This window comes from Macrosteles quadrilineatus, unplaced genomic scaffold (genome assembly GCF_028750875.1).
Source record: "Macrosteles quadrilineatus isolate MER2022 unplaced genomic scaffold, UCM_ALF_1.0 Scaffold_3__2_contigs__length_128488019, whole genome shotgun sequence".
In the NCBI taxonomy this organism is placed as follows: domain Eukaryota; kingdom Metazoa; phylum Arthropoda; class Insecta; order Hemiptera; family Cicadellidae; genus Macrosteles; species Macrosteles quadrilineatus.
This window is the reverse complement of record NW_026542596.1, coordinates 126348663-126369930: the sequence shown is the minus strand read 5'-3', so window position 1 is coordinate 126369930 and position 21268 is coordinate 126348663. Positions and strand designations below refer to the sequence as shown.

The following is a 21268-nucleotide window of genomic DNA, read 5'->3' as shown; positions in this document are numbered from 1 at the left end:
AAATAATATATGGTAATTTATTATGGTATTGAAAAAAATCGCTACTGCAAACCATTCAATAATAGACCTACAGCATTTAATGGGTCAACTCCATTATCTAAAATTCGATTACAGTATATGGTTGATTAAGCCTTTGAATGTTGTTTCAGTATAGTCAATGATTAAAACTAAGAACAATATAAACAAAATTTAAGTAGAAGCCAACAAAATATTGTTACAATCTAACTAATTCTATATGTGTACGAAAATCGTAGTATTAAATCTTACAGCTAAACCAATTCACCAACAATGAAAGTAAAGGCCCAAGTTGGTTGTCGTGAACAATCTTAATCCAAGGCTGAAACTTTATATAGCCTTCTCTAATCTTCTTAGAGCGACGGCTTTCTTAGTTAACACATCTCCTCAATTAAACTTATCCGACACCGATGGCGTTTGAAATTTTGATACATCTCTATTAAAAATACAAAGTTATATGATGTGTGATCATGTGAAAATGTGGAGTATGATCCATGATGATCACGCATGATGTTTGATGTATTATAATTAAAGTATGATGTATTTTAATTATTATTTATGATGATGCAAGAAGCATGATGTAATTACGGATTCCAATGTTCTAATTTAAGTGACAACTCATCTTCAAATTTGAAAAGTCTGAAAAATTAGACACCATGCAATTTTTATCACCGATCCTTAACAATGAAAAATAACTCAATACTTCATTTAAGACTGCTCAAGGTAAAAAGCTAAATAGGAAGCACTCCCGTTGATACGTAAATGCTTCAATGCTTGACTTTATAAAACCAGCCAGACGTCGGCAAGTCTACAAAGAAAGGTCGCCAACCTCATTTGGTGAAGGAAATGTTTTATACTCGGTTTTAAACTTACTGAAGAAAAACATTTGAAGTAAAATATCGGAAAACGCTAAAACGCCATTGTCGCGTTTGGTCCCGGCCACGATTGGAGCACGTCTTTTACCAAGTATAAAACTGGGCGCCTTCCCGGCCAAATGTCCGCTTTGTTCCCTTTACTGTGAAGTAAAAAGGAACGAGAAATTGTAAAAACTCTTTAGCTTTATAGTGCCAAATGCGACATCTTAAGGTTCAAAATTAAATTATTTTGCTACGTATGGATTTTTGATTGGATAAGAAAAACTGATACCCCCGCCGCAGCAAACCTGCAGACTAAGCGAATTTCCATTTGCCTGATTGGATTTCCACTATAATGTCTCCTTAAAAATATCAAATTTATTCCCTATTTAAATAGAATTAGTTTTACGAGTACTTAGGTTTGCTGCAACAGGGAGGGTAAAAAAGTGTTTTTTGTTGTAAAGTGTTAATAGTTCAGTAAGAAATGAATGCATTTTCCAAATTTGATCAAAATATGTTCATAAACAAGCAAACTAAAACAGTTGGGCATATAAAACATGCATATAAAGCATCATGCTGGTACGCGAACTCGTTCGAATACAAGGTAGGTTTACACCGTTTACACGATCATACCACATTTATCAAAATAGAATCATTTTTGCTCGAGTTATCGTGGTAATGGACACACACACCCACACATATATGAAAATAGACATTTTCTACGAGGTTTAGAAAATTTATTCTAGTAAATTAAACAATGTACAAAGTTAGATCCTTTAAAATTGGATTAGAAAAGAACAACGGGAAGCAGATCGGGTAGTGTTCTAGCCAGTCCAATGAACGAATATTATATATGAATTTGAATGGATGATGTTTTTGGATTCTAGGGACCTCAAAACGATTTACTTTAATCTGTCCCGGGTCTAGGTCTTACCATGAGTACTCCGGTAATAGCTTATTCCCTATATGGGAAATTCGCTAATAAAATGGATGTTGTAAACACACTCTTGGTCTTCATTATTTAGACGCTGGTGTAGAATTTTGTAAATATCTGTATAATAAAGTGTGCATCTCCATATTCGGTCAAACTCTTAGGTTAAAAGTGTTAATGGGACGTTTTAATGTGTTTGAAATTTCAACAGATACAGAACTTATTTTTAGGTTAGAATAATTTTGCTCGATTTTGACCCACCTGGTTGAGTATTTTAAGGCGCCTTTTAAAAGCAAAAGCTTCCATCAATTGCCCATTTTTTACTCTATTCATTTCATATTAGTAAAACATGAGCGTTAAATTGTATGATTAGTGAAAAAAATCCACCTATTCCCAACTAAACAACGTATTTTATGTTTATTTTCAAATAAATGTTTAAATAGGTATATGCATTTTGAAAAACAAGTACGAGAATACTTGACTACGATTGAGCTCAGTGTTTGACTTATAATGCCTCAATCTGTGGTGAAACCCCTTGAGTGTTGCTCACGCTAACTTCTCCTTAACATTTTAATGTTTCAATTTCCTTTAAAACGAATAAATTATTGCTTTATATGCATTATTATTGCTTTTAAAAGCAGACTTTTCTCTTGGTTTTGTACAAATGCTAGCTTTGTGATTTCTTTGCAGCAGGTGTGACCGTAGATAGACATTTTCTACGAGGTTTAGAAAATGTATTCTAGTAAATTAAACAATGTACAAAGTTAGATCCTTTAAAATTGGATTAGAAAAGAACAACGGGAAGCAGATCGGGTAGTGTTCTAGCCAGTCCAATGAACGAAACAGTCATAACTCGAAACCCAAGATTCCTTATGCCGTATTTAAATAAATTAGTACTGTCGTTATGTCAACACCTCTTTAATAGTCCAGGACCTGACTAGGGTTCTGTGTGCATGTCGTGTATAGAGAATTTTGCTTTTGCATTTCAATATAGGTGTCTTAGGAAGTGTTTTCCACTCGGGTGTCAAGTTCGCACCTGGTCATCGATCTCTATTACGTTTTCGAGCTATGACGTCATCAAAATGGCGGCCATTGATTTTTTTAAATCGTATATTTCGCAAACTATTTGTCGGGTCGGAATGAACTTTTTTTTGTTTGAAAGATAATTTTAAATGCTACCTGTTTTACATTTACACATTTGTTGTATGTTTAGTACATTCTTCGTAATTTTGCAAAAACCTGTAATTTTAAATATTTTTGAGTTATTTTTGTTTGTAACGTTTTATTGATACAATTTATCAAAAACCACCAATGAAAAAAGTTGTAGAACATTTAAAAAGCTTTACAAAAATACCAAATTCGATATGTTTTACTCAAAAGATTACGCCAAGAAACTAGATAAATCTCATAAAAACACCTATTTTGGCGCAAAAACGCCTATTAGTCCGGCATCTAGGGCAGTTCGCAAGTCTTATAAAGACAGTTTCGCCATTCAATGTTGATGTATGTGTCTAAATAAGTGTTTTCAACTCGGGTGTCACGTCTGCACCCATTGCAGTTTCCGGTTATGACGTCATTAAAATGGCGGAAAGGGCTATATTAAAAATAACGATATTTTACATACCATGTATCGGATCGGAATGAACTTTTTTTTGTTTGAAAGATAAGTTTACACGCTATCTTTCTTACATTTGCACTTTTGTTTTATATTTAGCACATTTTTCGTACCTATATTTTTAAACATTTTTGTGTTGTTTTTCTCGATAACGTTTTATTGATACAATATATAAGAAATAACTTGAAGACAAAGTTGTAGCACGTTAAAAGAGCTTTACAAAAATACCAAATTCGATATGCTTTACTCAAAAGATCACGTCAAGAAACTAGATAATCAATTAATCTATTAAATTAACATTAAATTAACAACTAAAACAATGTTAATTTAATAGATTAATTGAAAATCAATCCAGGCAAATGGAAATTCGCTTAGTCGACAGGATTGCTGCACCGGGGGTATTTATATAGTGGAAACATTCCTATGGACTAATTACATTGATTTGTTGTGCTTTTATTTGCATAAAAGAGGGTAATGGTTTTATTTTAAGTAAAATAGCTGGTGAAATCGTAACATGTAGCAATTTTAAAGACACCATAACCGGAAACTGCAGTGGGTCCAGACGTGACACCCGAGTTAAAAACACTTCTTTAGACACATACATCAACATTGAATGGTAAAACTGTCTATATATGACTCGTACACAGCCATCGATGTCGGATTTACAGTATATGCGTTTTTGCGCAAAATTAGGTTGTTTTGTACGATTTTCTAGTTTCTTGACGTGATCTTTTGAGTAAAGCATATCGAATTTGGTACTTTTGTAAAGCTCTTTTAACGTGCTACAACTTTGTCTTTAAGTTATTTCTGATATATTGTATCAATAAAACGTTATCGACAAAAATAACACAAAAATGTTTAAAAATATAGGTTTTTGCAAAATTACGAAATATGTACTAAACATAAAACAAAAGTGTAAATTTAAGAAAGATAGCATGTAAACTTAATTTTCAAACAAAAAAAGTTCATTCCGATCCGATACATGGTATGTAAAATATCGTTATTTTTAATATAGCCCTTTCCGCCATTTTAATGACGTCATAACCGGAAACTGCAATGGGTGCATACGTGACACCCGAGTTGAAAACACTTATTTAGACACATACATCAACATTGAATGGCGAAACTGTCTTTATAAGACTTGCGAACTGCCCTAGATGCCGGACTAATAGGCGTTTTTGCGCCAAAATAGGTGTTTTTATGAGATTTATCTAGTTTCTTGGCGTAATCTTTTGAGTAAAACATATCGAATTTGGTATTTTTGTAAAGCTTTTTAAATGTTCTACAACTTTTTTCATTGGTGGTTTTTGATAAATTGTATCAATAAAACGTTACAAGCAAAAACAACTCAAAAATATTTAAAATTACAGGTTTTTGCAAAATTACGAAGAATGTACTAAACATACAACAAATGTGTAAACGTAAAACAGGTAGCATTTAAAATTATCTTTCAAACAAAAAAAAGTTCATTCCGACCCGACAAATAGTTTGCGAAATATACGATTTAAAAAAATCAATGGCCGCCATTTTGATGACGTCATAGCTCGAAAACGTACCAGGTACGAACTTGACACCCGAGTGGAAAACACTTCCTAAGACACCTATATTGAAAAGCAAAAGCAAAATTCTCTATACACGACATGCACACAGAACCCTAGTCAGGTCCTGGACTATAATGCGCTTTGTTTTCTGTCAATTTAAGATATTTTCTATCAAAGACGAAAGCTCAATACGAATCTGCTATTTATTTCTAAAAACCTTTTAGTTCACCTGAAAATTTTCAATTGAATTTTAAGATGTTTCTGATTTTCTTCCCAATCATATTGTTATTAGAAAAATCATTAAGGGATTTTTTCTAAACAAGCATTCATAACACAGTCAGTTTGTTATTTCAACAGTCTTTATTCCTTGTTGTGAAGAAAGTAAATTTTCAACGATTACCATAAAGCCTTGAATATTTTGTAGAGTTTTTTTCGGGGATTGAATGAGTTCATGTGTACAAAATATGACTGCCATGCAGCCTAGCTATGCAAAGTTGGTCAAACAAACAGACTAGCAAAGTCAGCATTCAAACAAAGCAAACATCAGCGTAGCACATTCTTCGTTTACTACTTTTTACTTCCTCAGTTTAGTACACAAACGATTTCCTAATTTGAATGCATTTACTTACATCAGAAGAGTTGTCTAAGAGAACTGGATATAGAAAAATAGGTGTAATAGTAACGTACAGTACTATACTTTTTTGTCTAGATTTTTAAATTTAATTTAAACGAGATTCTGATTTTGAGACTGTGAAAAAGATTTGATTTCTAGCGGCAGTGGGAAAGGTTTGAAAATAAAACTGAATAAATGATGTCAACCTCAGAATTTGATAAACAATACATGTTACATTGGGGCGGGCATTAATTGCGCCAACTGACCCTAGTCAGTTACAATAGTCGGGCATACCTGAATTGCGCTAACTACTCCAGGGATTCACCTGATACGTTCCATAACTACGCCAAGTGGCGGCCCTCTTTGACTGTATAATTGAGTAGGTTAAGGTTAGGTTAGGTTAGGTTAGGTTAGGTTAGGTTAGGTTAGTTTTTGTTAGGATGACATGTAAACAAGGACAATCCTTCTGCCGGCAACTCACCCTTACCTGGTTTGGGCTTGGCGCAACTAAGGAACATTTTTGGGACCCTTTGAGGGCTTGGCGCGGTTAAGGAACTCTTTGGCACAATTTATGCACGACCTTACACAAACATCTAAAAACGATTATTTGAGCATATAAAAACAAATTCCCCAGTACATTTTATTGATTCACAAATCCTAATCGTTAATGTTATCATAATAGTTATGTAACATAGATTATAGTGCAAATTAGAAATACGACTATATCATTCTCGTGGTTAGTATGCGGGACTTACGTCTTGGGGTCACAGGTCCAAATCCTATCAAACACCAATGGATTTTAGCCATGTAATAATGCCACACTTAAAAAAAGATAAGTCCCTTGGATGAGCACTATCTCCGTATTTGTGAACTTCCTCCATTAAAACCCAAGTCCAATCATGAATTTGTTGACCAATATACACTCCTGAATGGGCTCGGTTAAACAAAATACCCCTGGATACGACGACAGTCAACATGTATACATAAGGAATCTATAACTACTGTATATTTAATTTTCTTTTATGTAATTCAACTAATTAATTCATCGCAGTAAGAAATGGATTAAAATGTGCATTTCCTAGCGTACTTTCTACAATACCATAGAATATTTGAAATGAGTAAATAATACAATTATTTCGTATTGATTAAACCCCTCTTATTCATATTAGTCCCCTTATTCTGGTCGTTGAACTGTTTATGGATCTCTACAAACACAAAGTAACATTATCGACAGTAAGCTTTCCGAGAGGTAGAGTTGATGGGGTAATAAACCCTTATTGTAAGCACTTTATACCTACCATTAAATAGGCGCTAAACATGAAAGACTTGCCGTATATTTTATAAAATAATTTAAAAATAATAAAAAAAGTTTAAAATATTTTAAATTATTTAAAAATAGTTTAAAAATATTTAAAAATAGTTTAAAAATATTTCAAAATTAATTATGTTTAAAAGTAATTTTTAAATATTAAAAAATAATTTTAAAATATTAAAAAAATCTATATAATTATTTAATTTTAATTATTTGAAAATATTTCATTTAACATTAAAAATAATATTAAATAATTTAATTTAATATTACTCTGTACTACATCGTAAAGTATAATATCATTTATCGGTTAGTTGAATAAGTAATTGCAAAATTAAAAATAAATCGTATGGATTTATGTGGTTGGAGTTTCTTGGTACGGTACCTACTAAAAATGTTTTCTTAGCTGAACGATCTATTTGAATTGATTTTATATTACATTTGTGTACATTGTGGGTTTTGAACCACCAAGCTGCAATATTGTATGTTATAATGTCACACACAACCATATCAACATATTGCACACCCATTGACAATCGACTGGATTTGTACTTGACCCTACACTACTCCAACACGACTGCAGATTTGGGTGATTATAGACAAGAGTTTTCACCTAAAAAAGTCGAAAAACTACATGCGATTGTGTCATAATTGCATTTGCTCTGAGAACCAATTTATTTTATGTAAATTGTTATATACTTTTGGAACTGTCTAAGGTTCAACGCTAGTTTAATTTAATTAATATTTATTCCAACTATCCCAATCTTCTCAGACTGAAATAAACTCCACGTCTATACATCAGTGTCAATTGAAAATCTATTGAGGAAGCGTCAATCAAAGTGACGCGACAGATAAATTTTATCTTGGATTCCGTAAAGTCAATGAACAGTTTAAAAATTTAAACGGCCGTTTTGCCTCCCCTTGGATCGCTCGAGACGAGCAAAGATTTCCAAAACCCAATCTTGAGATGGATCTCGCTCTAATCTTTGTAAACTTTCTTGAAGAAGTCTAACACCTACATCAATTTTCTGATATGAATTTTGACACTTTTAACCGTTTACCTAAGTACCGTGGAGCCTAAAGAAGAACTGTGTAGGCTTTACATAACATTTTTCTTCGGTGCGTTATATAAACAAGAATAGTGTTCGATCTAATGTTTGAATGCAGTTTATGCGAAAGGAAAATTACTGTCGAGCAATACTGCAATAGATTTTTAAAGTACTTTGTTCTAAATGTTCTATAATATTTTATATAAATTATTTTTACAATATAAACATATGTCGGTTAAAATATTATAAATTTAATATCAGTTTTTGCGTATGTGTATTTTGTAAGATATAATATGTAAATCGCTATTTTGAAGTGTCTAAAGAATGTGCTTCTCTATTTCATAAGAAATAGAAAAATACCCCCGCCGCAGCAAACCTGCAGACTGGTTTATCATTTATCTGCCTGGATTTTTGCTAAAATATTCCCGTAAAATTTTCAGATTTATTTCTTAATTAATTAACATTAGTTTTAATAAGTACTTAGGTTTCCTGCTACAGAACGAAAAAGTAAATCGGTCCCGAGTCTAGGTCTTACCATGAGACTACGGTAATAGCTTCCCTATATCGGAAATAAACTAAAAAACATTCACCAAACTAAAATGTACAGATATTTTTCCCTAACATAAAAACCTATTGTATAGCGATTTTAACGTATTGTTTCAAACGGTGTAAGTTATCGTTTTATACTTATTTGTTATTACTTAAAACTGTTTGTAGCCTATCCATTCCTCATAAAAATCCAACAAACGCAAATTAACTTTATCTCATATATTTCGCGTAATGAGTTAATTTGCAGAAACTAAGCAACTGAAAACAATTGGTAATAATGTTTGTACGTCACCTGTGAAAAGTTAATTTCAATCTCCAGTGAATTCCATTAATTTCAGAATAAGCAGATTGCGAATTTCCGATATTTTGATTGAATGGATTTGAAAAATTAATTTCATATTCTCAGCAATGTCAATTGACCTGACATGGGTTGTTTGCGCGTGTTCATCGACAAAATTGATATTGGCGAGGGTTTGCTTATTAAATACTAGTGCACTGAGGAAACCTTAACATTTTCCTCGACATTATTTATTGGATATTTCATAAAATATTGCGAAAGCTTTACAATATTTCATAATGTAGTTTATGTCTCGTACGATATTATTTGTTTGATTAACACTAAATAAAAACAAATTAACACTATACGTTTTATAATCGTAATTCATTAGAACTTAATTGATTGAATTGCATAGATAGTAGGGGCAAGATTATTTTTGAACGATATTGAACTTATTGGATAATTAAGAATTTGATTCACTCCCAACAAAAGGTTACGTTTCAGTCCTGCAGGAATCCCTAAACCAGTTTAATATGTTTAAATAATTGTAAAGCTTTCCATGACAATTAAAAAAATTCAAAATCCAGTGGATGGGTGATTTTCAAGTTTTTACTTTTCCATAAAATAATTGAATGAATCCAATTAAGAATTAGAAGAATTTACAATTAACAATTAAGAATTTGATTCACTCCCGATAAAAGGTTTTGTTTCAGTTCTGCTGGATACTAAACCAGTTTAATATTTTTTAATAATTTTAAATCTTTACATGAAAATGTTTTAAACTTTACAAACAAGTTTTTACTTTCGCATAAAATAATTGGATGAATATTTGCAATTTTATCATTGAGTTGGTTTATTTAACATTAACTAAAAGCCAGTGTCAAAATCATACTTGATGTAAAGAACATACATATTATGTGTATACGAGGAAAACAAAACGCATATACACAATAAAAAAACTCATTAATTAAGAATGTATGGTTAAAACTACCTAGTATTAACCTTGTACTCATTAAAAAAGTAACTAGAATGTACGATTATACTGTGGCAATATTTTAAAAGTCCAAACAAAAGAGATTAGCAATGTTCCGCAGTATTAGAAGTTCAGTTTGAGGTGGTCCTAAATTAGGGTAATTATCATTGTCAAAAGGTTAATTGGTTCTTAATGACTTGGGAGACTTAGGCATTATACATTCATCGATGGCAAGATAATTGCTCCGGTAAAAACTCTTGACTTTTATAAATTAGTTAATTACTAGGCTGGAGTTCGATGCCGTTTGGGGGATAAATTTTGTAGTCAATTGTGATAATTGATATCCTCAGCAAATAGGGAGATTATTAGTTTAACAAGAATATTTGAATATTTGTGATTATTTGTTTTGTTACCAATTAAGCTATGGAATCGTAGGATTTTCGTCCTATTGTGGATCTTAAGCCGATTTTCTTTTTTGTTTCATGAATACGCTGATTTCGTCTAAATCTTTCTCTTTTATTATAGGATATAAATATATTTTACGATTTCCTCTTTACTATTTGGAAACAACACCAGAGGTGCAATATTTTACAAATAAATTGTTACAAATTGTTACACTTAAACCAATCTTTACACAATCCGGATTGAAAAAAAAACGGTATTGTCTTCAGAGAATCCACAAGGATGATAAATCTATAAGGAACAACGTATACTCTATGCCTGTACTTTATACAAAGTTACAAAGAGGTGTAAATGTATGTATGCAGTTGTATTTTGTTTGTACTGGACGGTGCCTGTAAAAAATAGCTTTTCAATCCCGCGTTAACAGCTGATTTTGAAGAGGGTCGTCTTCGTAACCAAGTTACCTCAGTTGTAAAAGATACCTAATCTCTTAGTGAAACTGTGCACCACATTGGGATCTCTCTGAAAAAATTAAAAATTTATACGAGTGACTAGATAACATTATAGGCTATCAATTGTTTACCGTGATCACTTTCAAATCTTGGTGAAAGTACTGTTTTCAGTTGTTGCGGTAATATAGTTGGTAATTCTTCTTTGCCTGTACTAAGTTGAAATTAAACTCTGATGTAGATTCTGCCCGTTTCTGTGTCCCAAATACAGTGAATACAGAAACAATAGCGGCGAAAGTGGTATTGTGGTGAATACTGAAAGACCTATTTACACTTCTCGGATATTCGTGACTCAAAGAAAACTGCGAGAAAAAGCTTGTTTCAAAGTTACGTTTTCTCCCCGAAAAACATCTTGTGGCATTTATATTGTAAAAGTAATAAAAAATGTATAAGGTTATACAAGTATTGCGTTAATTAATATTTATGACTAATTCACAGTTGGGATCAATAGTTTTGTATGTTTTACCAATCAATATATTAATCGGCAAGCATGTTTCTTCACAACATTTTTTCTCAGCTCGAGTGCATCGCAGGTAAAGTCTACGCATACTGTTGGAAAGATATTTTCATGTAGATGTGCAAAGTCCCTTCATAAATTAAAATAGGTTCAAAAATAAGCACAAAAATGAATTTTAAATTTAAAAACCATTACATAGACCTTATGGGTTGCTATGTTGGTGACAAAATAACAACGCAATATAAATCGAAAATCCAAACAAATGTCCAATCACTTGTTTTATTTACAGCGTAGGGTGAAAATATAGAAGTCTGTAGGCCTACGTTATATATTTTTTCCTACAGTTACCTAACAATGTGCATGTTCTCTCACTGATTTGAGAAAGCAAAGTGGCCAATTCGCTCATCAGTGAGACAATGTTAACATTGTCTCACTCTAATTACTTTGTCTCACTCCAGATTTGCAACGTGAAGGCACGAAATAGTGAGCGCGTAACATGCAGGTAACGTCGTATGCGCGCGAAATACGTTGGCAGCACTGGCTGTAAATCAGCTGGTCAGCTGTTGTACTGTTGTATTTGTCACTCCACATTAAATGTTATATTAAAAGTTTACTTCTGTGTAAAAATAGGTTATGTTTCTTCACCAATTTATTTGTTTTATGGTAACTGTAGGAAAAGTATAATGTACAACTCGAGTTCAAAGTACAATTGCCTCACTCGAGAAACCATTCCTCACTCGCCTACGGCTCGTGAGTAAGGATTTCTCTCGAGTGAGTCAATTGCTCACTTTTCTCACTAGTTGCACAAATAACTATTGGTCGAGTTTTCGACCATCTGGGCGACCTCTAGCAAAAGTAAATGCGTAAACACTTTTTGTTATTTTAATAATACAACTTAAGTGATGGGTTGAACTCTAAAAAATTTACGATGAAGAGGAAACAGCCGACATTTATCAGTAACACAATGCATCTCACTAGGAACGCATTCAGGTTATACACACAGAGAGTTGTCGCTGTCTCAATGTAATGATAATGAGAAACTATTGGAAATCTGAAATTAAAATCTAGTTCAGACCAATGTACATAAACACCTGCGCGTATTTAAAGTAAATGTGAAGGACAATACTAATATGCTTGGAATACTTTCAACTGTGTCAAGAATTTTATTTTTACTCTATGATCCATAAAATTTACCACAATGTTATTTCTGCAAAAATAGCATAGTCTGCGAGACCTAATCATAATTATTTTTTATTCTTTGACTACCTCTTTTTACGTTGCAGTTGACCGCCTAAATGGGCACCGAGCAATTGCGTTGAATTAAACCAATTAAAACTTTAAAGGGGGTGTAATTAAATTAATTCAAAATAAAATATTAAAAGTATTAAATTATAATTCAGCCCTACATGTCATACTGATAAAGATCTCTTAATAGAAGAGAAGATTGTTTCAAAATGCCATTGCAACTAGCCCAACTAATTGGATTACCATTTTCAAATGCAAGAAAATAAAACTTCTCATAATATTTTCAGTATTTTTTTTTAACTAAACAAAGCTGTAATGTGAAAAGGAGAGTTTAAGCTTTGAAGAAATCATCCAAGCCAACATCAAACCTTGAATAAAATATGAGGGGGTGGGGGAGGGTACAATAGAACGAGAACAATAATCTTTGACTGACTTGGAATCGCGGAAAATAAACTGTTACCTTCTCCAGGGTATTGCTGAAAGAGATTATCTTTATCTTTGGAAATCATTTCCCCGTAATAAGAAACTGACTTTGTGAACTTACGGATGAAAATTCTGTTTATTTAAAGTAGTATGGACACTACTAAGATTGTTTTACAAGGCCAATAAAAAGAAACTCGTTAGAGTATTTTGAAAATATAGTTAAATCTTACTTTAAGGTGGCCAAACCCTATACAATTTTACCCCGGGCAAAACATTTAGTATGTAGAAGGCAAAAGTACTGGGGATTGCAGGTGCAAGAAACTCAAAACTCCACGGGATTAAAAGTACGAAGATTTTACTATTGGGACGTTAAAAGATTTATGACTCTCAAGTCCTATATCAAGTAATAGTATATTTCGTACCTAGGGCCGAAAATGAGGTTTTGCCGGCTCGAGATAGTTTTTAAGTTCGAGACGAAGTCGTAGTCGAGAACTTATAACGTTCGAGAGCTGCAAAACCATTTCGGCCCGTGGTACGAACGCTATTTTTCACCACAATATACCCTATTACCACTATTCACCACAATGATAATGCACACTGATAGTCAACACAACTACAACTTTAAGGTTATGTGAGAAATAATTTGAGGAATCAGCAAAAATAATAATAAATAGTTGCTAGGCAACGATGACAATAAAACAATAATTCTATTGCAATGCTATGGATACTGATTGTGTATTTAATATGCATTCATGTTTTAAGTAAGTAAGCGGGCAGCTGATTTTGCGGCCCTAGGGATGTAAAAACCTGCTCGGTCCCCAAATAACGACGACAGCTGGCATGGCCAGCAAAATGTAACTTTCAGCCACCAATTAACGTATGTAAAACAGCAAAAAACATCATAGTGTGGTGAAAAATATTTTACCTCCGCCACTGCGTGTTATTTTTACTCGTGTTAGAAAAGTTTGTTACTCGAGGTAGAGTGGTATAAAGTAACAAATAAAATAGCTTCATCCATAGTTACAACCTTCCTTTGGCAGTCTATATTATATTATATTTTTGTCTACGGTTTAGGTACCTTCTCCTGTCTGCGTATGAGCTCCTGGACCATGGTCGCTTTCAGCGCCGACAAATATTCAACTAGGCTACGCAGGTCCCCAGCCCGAGACCTATATTGTCTGTGCCGAGACCTCTCCAGATGATAAGTATTCGATCACCCAAATGCCCGTAGATGTCATTGTTGGAGAGGAAGGTGGGAAAGCGTAGAGCATGGAGAGGACGGAAGGGGAACACGATTCGTATTTAATCACACGTATTTTGTATCATTTTCTGCTCATAATCTTGCAAGGTTTCAACCACCAAAATCCTAGTTTCTAATATTTTAACAAGACCGTTCTCTGTGGCTTTAATCACTATTACTCTGAAATCAAAATCTTTTAACCAGGTTATCCATAGTAAACATAGTCCATAGTCTATAATAGTTTATAAGTGGACCTTTACGTATATTTCATACAACCCTGAATTATGCTATAATTTTTCCTTGTATAATATCAAAGTATAAAATGCTAAATGGTTTTGTGGCAAATATAATTTTAGATGCCTTAAAAAACTGAAACAAACAACAGTCCCCAAAACCAACAACGAATGACTTTAATTGAAATTGATATAATTTATGTGTGCGTTGAAAAATGTGCAGTTACAATATCATACTTTTACAACTAGTTGACGAAAATATTTTCACAGCTCAAACAACTATGAAGAACTCTGTTTGGAAACGTTGAAACACTTCGATGCTTATGTTTAAAACATTTCGACAATTGACGAGGAAGAAAGAAGTCATTCACGACCGGTAATTTACGTAAAAGGCAATTCAGAAACTCGTAAAATACTTTGCATGAAGCCCAGACCGGCACGCAGAGCGCAGAGCGTTCCTTGAGAATCCACAAGCGGGCTGATGCCTTATTTATCTCATGTTTTATTCAAGAGGCAAATTTACTTCGATTTGTTCGCCTTTAATTTGTCTGACACCCCAAAGATTCTCGAATGCCGTTAAAGATGAAGGGGCATACAAAATATCTCAGCCTAACAAATGAATAAATTTCATAATTTATAAAAGAGCATTTTGATTAAATACTTTTATTTATAGTACTTGATTTTATAAGAAAATACCCCACCGCAGCAAACCTGCAGACTAAGCGAATTTCTTTTACCGCAAATGTCTACTAAAATATTCCCTTAATTGTCAGATTTATTTCCTATTTCAATAGCATTAATTTTTAATGAGAACTTAGGTTTTCTGCTACAAGAAACGTATTGAGGTGTGTTTTATGTTAATACCTTAGTATGTATAGTAATAAAATTCCCAAATTTAACAAAAATCCATCCTTAAACAAGTAAACTACAACAGTTTGTTTATTCTCCATGAGAATAACATGGGAATTTTTAATCTAACATTTTTTTTATATCTCTGTAACCGTAAGGCATACAACAACTCCATAATATACCAAATTATTTATTTTTTTTAAGCTCTACAAAATGGTTTGGAATTAAATTGTTAAATTATATCTTTTTAGAGTCAAAAATGGGAAAACCAATTTTTACCCTATAAAACCCCCCATAAGCCCCTGTTCCCATAATCCGATCATGCTGGTTTGTGAACTCGTTCGAATAATCACGTTTGTACCAAATTTCATAAAAAATTCATTTTTTGCTCGAGTTGTCTCGCTAACGGACACATATATAAATATATATATATGAATGTGAACGAATGGTGTTTTTGGCCTCTAGGGACCTCAAAACGAAAAAGTAAATCGGTCCCGGGTCCAGGTCTTACCATGAGTACTACCACAGCCACCTCTAATACAGTACTACGGTAGTTTCCATATGGGAAATTCGCTAAAAGTTAAAATTGCACAAAACGGTCAATTGATCCGAGGCTCAGTTATATAAATGAAACTATAACATCACTTTAAAACTATTTGAATTTGGAAAAACTCGCAGAGAAGACATATTGTACGGAATAATTGAGCTAGTTACCCTTTTTATGCTTCCCTAACTGTTCAACTAGTCGGAAGTAAACTTAGGAAATTTATTCTCAGAATAAGAAATCGAGTTCGTGAATAGGACTTTAAGTTATCTCCTCTTTATAAATGTTTCCCTGTAACGGTATGGCGGATATTTTAAACGAGCAGCATGGGACTTAAAGTTAGAGAAAGATATACATAAGGAACTTTAAAGACCAAACTTTTTATACATGATGGCGGCCTAAAATCTCAATTTATCAATGGTTTTCTCCTATCTAACGCCAACCAGTTTTGATGTAATGTGGAAAAAATATTACTTGCAAGTTATTATAATAATTGGCACTGTTCACACCAACCAATTAATTGTCCCTAAAAACTGGAAAGTAAAAGTAAGTGTTATATTGCACTTCATACATCCTATTACTGTACTATTAGACTGCTAGTGCTTTTGCCGTTACTTAGAAAATTATCTACTTACAACATGACAATAATTCATTAGTGAATCTTCAGCGTATAAAAGATCTAACAAATTTAATAAAAATGGTCCAAAAACAATTGAGCTAAAACATGTTCATGTATATATCAAACACAACACTCAACTTGATAAACTTGAATAACTTGAATTAGCGCACCAACGGTTTAATCACGTGAAAATTTACTCAATGGACAACGCTTATTCAGAATATCTAAATGTGTATGATTAAATTATATAATCCAATAGACTCTTTAACAGGACGTTCTACCCAACTGGGCAAATGTAAAAGCGAAGCATTCTGCTCGACCAAACAATTAATAATCAACGTATAAACGCGTAGTTCTGCTTGAAAGCACAGTCCCGAATATCCGCATGTTTGTTGTTATTTCAGAAGATATCTAGGTTAAATAATAGAGGTGTTACAAGTGACAAACCCAATTTTGGGATTTTTTACAATTTTATTTTATTGGAAACTGTACTGATCAACAAATATATTGAGCCGATCTGGTACAGGAATTATTTGCACATTTCCGATAGGTACCAAAATCCTCATAAGCGTTTTTTTCTGAATCAACTAGACTCATTGTTTTTAAACCCCCTTAAAAATGACTTTTGAAGTTATAAGAGCTTATAGGGTTGGTAGGGCACTAACGTCAAAACAAAACATTTTAAACTCAAATTTAACTTCAGATTACACCATAAAAACAAAAAAACAGACTTATTTGCAAAATCGGAACAACGGTGAATCAGAAGTGAAAATGGACGAGAGTACGATATTAATTTTGATGCACTTAAAAACATCTTCACCACGCTGCAATGTAATTAGATGTGCTTCCGACCCAGTGACTCTTTCAGCCTTCTCGACTTTATCTAATAAACCTTTTGATGTGGTTACACCAGACTTAATTTACAAGCTTCTTTCAACTCAACTCGCTCGGCTCGTCTATACATGATGACCTTCATCAAATGTATTGAATTTGACAAATTTTGTTCCCTAAGTTTGTGATTAGTATTTTCCAAACCATTCGCAATTTAGCAGCCTTTAGACTCCGGTGAACACCTTATCTATCACTCGGCTATCAAGAAAATAAAATTTTTATTATTGTAATCAGTGGCGTCATTTCACCAAATCCTTGGGGGCGGGGGGGGGGCAAACACCGGGAAGTCTGGAATACCCCCCAGCAAACGGGGTGGGGGGGGGGGGGTCCGGTGTCAAAATTGTGCAGTTTTGAAACAAAAAAATTGGGGTTTAAGCTTATTTAAATTCTCAAAAGCACTTCGAATAAAAACAAAATTATTAGTCAAATTTATTTAAATTTAATTAATGAAACTAACAATTATTGACAACAGACAGAAACATAATGTGTAATATGTTGGTAAGTTAGTCATCTAAGAAACGTGATCTTATAATACCTACTTTGTACGGTCGCCATTTCATTGAAAAGTATAAAAGTATAAAGTATGTAGACTAAAAACTGCAAAATAAATATTATATACGTATTTAGCAGTGAAAAGGCGACTTTGTCTGTTAGGTAATGTATGCAGTATCTAGTTATTAGTTTGGCACACGATACACGATATGGGGTATTATTACATCATGTTGAATACGCGTCATCATCATATTATTATAGCGTGCAACACTGTTCAATGATGTTGAAACTAGAAAATTCGATACTACTAAAAAAGGCCAACTTTATAGCAAGCCATTTTTAATGAGTGCAAATCATCTAGATGTTTTAGGAATGTTTAGCACATGCTCTGTGCAGAATTCAAATCTCACACCTTTTTATACAAAGATTGCTTTGTCAATCGGTCAATGTAGAGGTGTTGTGTTGGCTTTGTTCGTCGTTTGCTCCGACTCCAACGTTCGACTGTTTTAACAAAGGAAAATGGATTTAATCTTCTTTGAATGTTCTCACGTCAAGCGGGCTGCAAAATCCTTTTATGTAATTTATTTTTAACACATTAATATGAACTATTACTAGTTTACCATGTTCGTCTTTCTTCTGTGCTCGTTTGTAGGTTTATCATCGCGTATGTTTACTTTTAAATAGTAAACATCTAGGCATGTGCCTTATCAATATGTTTCTTATCTTTGCGAACATTTTGTGTTGTAATGTGCATACATGTTTCGGACTCGGAAAATATAGTTTATGCGTTTATGCTAACTAAAATTAATACCACTGCGAAATAGTTCGATATCAGACAATCGTTATAAATGAAGGTTAACTAACTATAAATCCACGTATTTGTAATTCCGAATTATGTGTATAATTAAATTTAGGCCTACAATAAATTTATTTAAATGCTGAAACAATTTTACATTCACTGTACGAGGAATTTTGAACCCAACAAACAAACGGAATGCGGAAACTTCGCGGAAACGCCTATCAAATTAACTAACGAATAGATAGGAAAACGTACATTTACGTCGAATAATTATCAAACCTGTAGCATGAGGAAACTGATGTCGCGTCTAGGAATTTGTAATTGAATAGGGAAAATTGAAATAAAATAGATGAATCAACAAACTAGAATTAAGAAACTGAAACAACAAAAATGCCCCCACCGCAGCAAACTTGCAGATAAAGCGAATTTTCATCTATTTGGCGGGAATTCCACAAAATTATTCCCTTAAAATTGTCAGATTTATTTCTTAATTAAATATCTTTAATTATAATGTTACGCGAACTCGTTCGAATAAACGTTGGTTTACACTTTTATAACAAGTTTCATCAAAATCGGATAATTTTTGCTTGAATTATCGTGCTAAAACGGATACTTATATATATATATATATATATATATATATATATATATACAGTATATGAATTTGAACAGATGGTGTTTTGGCCTCTAGGGACCTCGAAACGGAAAAGTAAATCGGTTCCGGGTCCAGGTCTTACCATGAGTACGGTAATAGCTTATTCAATATATGGGAAATTCGCTAAAAGGATCAATCACGAGGTAGGCTAAATTAACAACATTAATGACTCATCAAAAGAATAGCATGAGGAAACTGAAACATACATGAATTAATAATGCGGAGGACGGACAAAACTCCCGTGTCCTTGAATTTACTTTGTTTTCAATACTAACACAACCATCACTTGCTCAACATCAGCCAGCAGGCATAACATTTTACTTCAATATATATTTTAATTTCTGTTTCGATATTATTTTGACTCAATAGAAAAATTATAATTTTACTGGGTTCGGTTTTCGAATCACATTGAATGCATAGGTAGTGTAGTATTTAATTGTATTTATTTGTGTCCTTTTCGTAATACTTTAAGATATTTTATCATTTTAATTTTTGTAACCATAAAAATAAATGTGGCGCATAACAGAGAACATAGTTTCATTATGTTCAAGTTCCTATGTAATTTTTATATAATATACAATTTTCCTTAGGCACATTTGTGGAGCTTTCAGTTTATTTTTAAATAAAGAATCAAAATCCTATTGCCTAACAAGTTTGTTCTCATAAGATTTTTACTCGTTTGCAGAAATAAGAGGTAATTAGTTTTAATAAACTGTTACTTTATCGGTACCTACTAGATAAGTGTATAACGTCGATACGGTATTCTACCAAATCTAATTGTTCACTTCAGCACTAGGCTATAAACATTTGTTAGATTTTTATTGTTTTATTAAAGTGCTATGCATTCATAGACGAAGGTGCGACATAATTAATAGGCCTATTACAGTATGTGTGTAATAGTTAAAAATTATTTAACGATTTAACCTACGTGTTATATACAGTACTTGGATATTATTATTTAAATTACCATTATATGGACACGTTTGAAATAAATGCTCAATATATTAAATCTTGAATCTTAAAATTGTAATTACTTAGTAGAGTATGGCACAAGCCACACTCGTAATCTAACAATGTCCTAGATGATAATGTTCTTTACTAAAAATAATGTGATTAAACAAATTTTCATATAGCATTCGGTTCTTCAAAAGACGAGACAACAAAGGAAAAAAAATTTTAGGTAGGTAGCATTAAACCTTTTTGTCAATAAACAAATACCACTTAATTACTCTAACACTACCTAAAAACCAGTGAAATGCACCTACCCAAAACAAGACGTTGAATCCAAAAATGAGGTACTTCAAGCAGCAGCTGACTTCACTGGTGTCCCTCCTGGTGTATTTCCTGACGGATTGTTGTACGGGGACTTTGAAGCCGTTGGCCGTCGGCCTGTGGGCCTCGGTACTCATGGCCTAGGCCTAGCTTGACACATAACACACACGACGATGTACGTGGTGACGTCACGGACGTGGTACACGGCCAGTCGGGAAACGCTCACTGAGGCGGCCACAACACCACCTTCACGACACGCTCGCACCACTATCGATATATCGTATAATGCGACTGTTCGATATAATTGTATTGCAATATTAGTATTATAGTGCTAGTGAATGTTAGTTGACACCCGATGTTTTTGTTTGACGTAGTGAAAATTCTAGGCAAAATCTACTTTTTTAAATGTACAAAAGTTTTTTTTTTCTTATTTGCATTTAATAGATTTGATTTTTCCCATAATTGAGGGGAAGATATAAAAAAAACACTTGGTATAAATTTCTTTACGTAATAATATTTAAATTTTTTTAACCTAACTATTTTTATCAATTAACAATTTGTCCATCTGTTCATTGTTCACAAAGAATATACTGCCAACAGCAAGCAAATAGTAAAACAGAAACAAATTCCAAATTTGAGCTATCATGTAGCTACTATAATGAAAACAAAATAATGAATGAAATATAAATAATACGGTATTCATTGTAAAGATTAATTTTTATTGACATTATAAACGGATTTTGGTTACAGTAACATAAGTGGTTACACTGCGCATTCTTGTTGTATTATTTACTCCGATGGTTGTCGTATGGTGAACTCAAATCGATACAAAACGATATATTTAATCGGAATAAATCGGATCATTCGGATTGTCATATCGCATTTGCACCCCCCCCCCCTCGCCCGAGAGCC

The 21268-nt window shown here is 32.9% G+C and overlaps 1 protein-coding gene across 2 annotated transcripts in view; it reads right to left on the bottom strand.

Annotated features, from left to right (window-relative positions):
• The window catches only part of LOC128990641 (tetraspanin-5-like), a 70091-nt gene extending 49527 nt beyond the window's left edge, over positions 1–20564 (bottom strand). The window contains exon 1 of one of the 2 annotated variants that reach the window (XM_054413125.1): positions 20350–20564. In XM_054413125.1, the coding sequence (XP_054269100.1) occupies positions 20350–20493 (144 nt within the window). In that variant the 5' untranslated portion in view covers positions 20494–20564. The remainder of the gene's footprint in view (positions 1–20349) is intronic. The other variant, XM_054413124.1, reaches the window with a different exon arrangement.
• Positions 20565–21268: the final 704 nt, after the last annotated feature.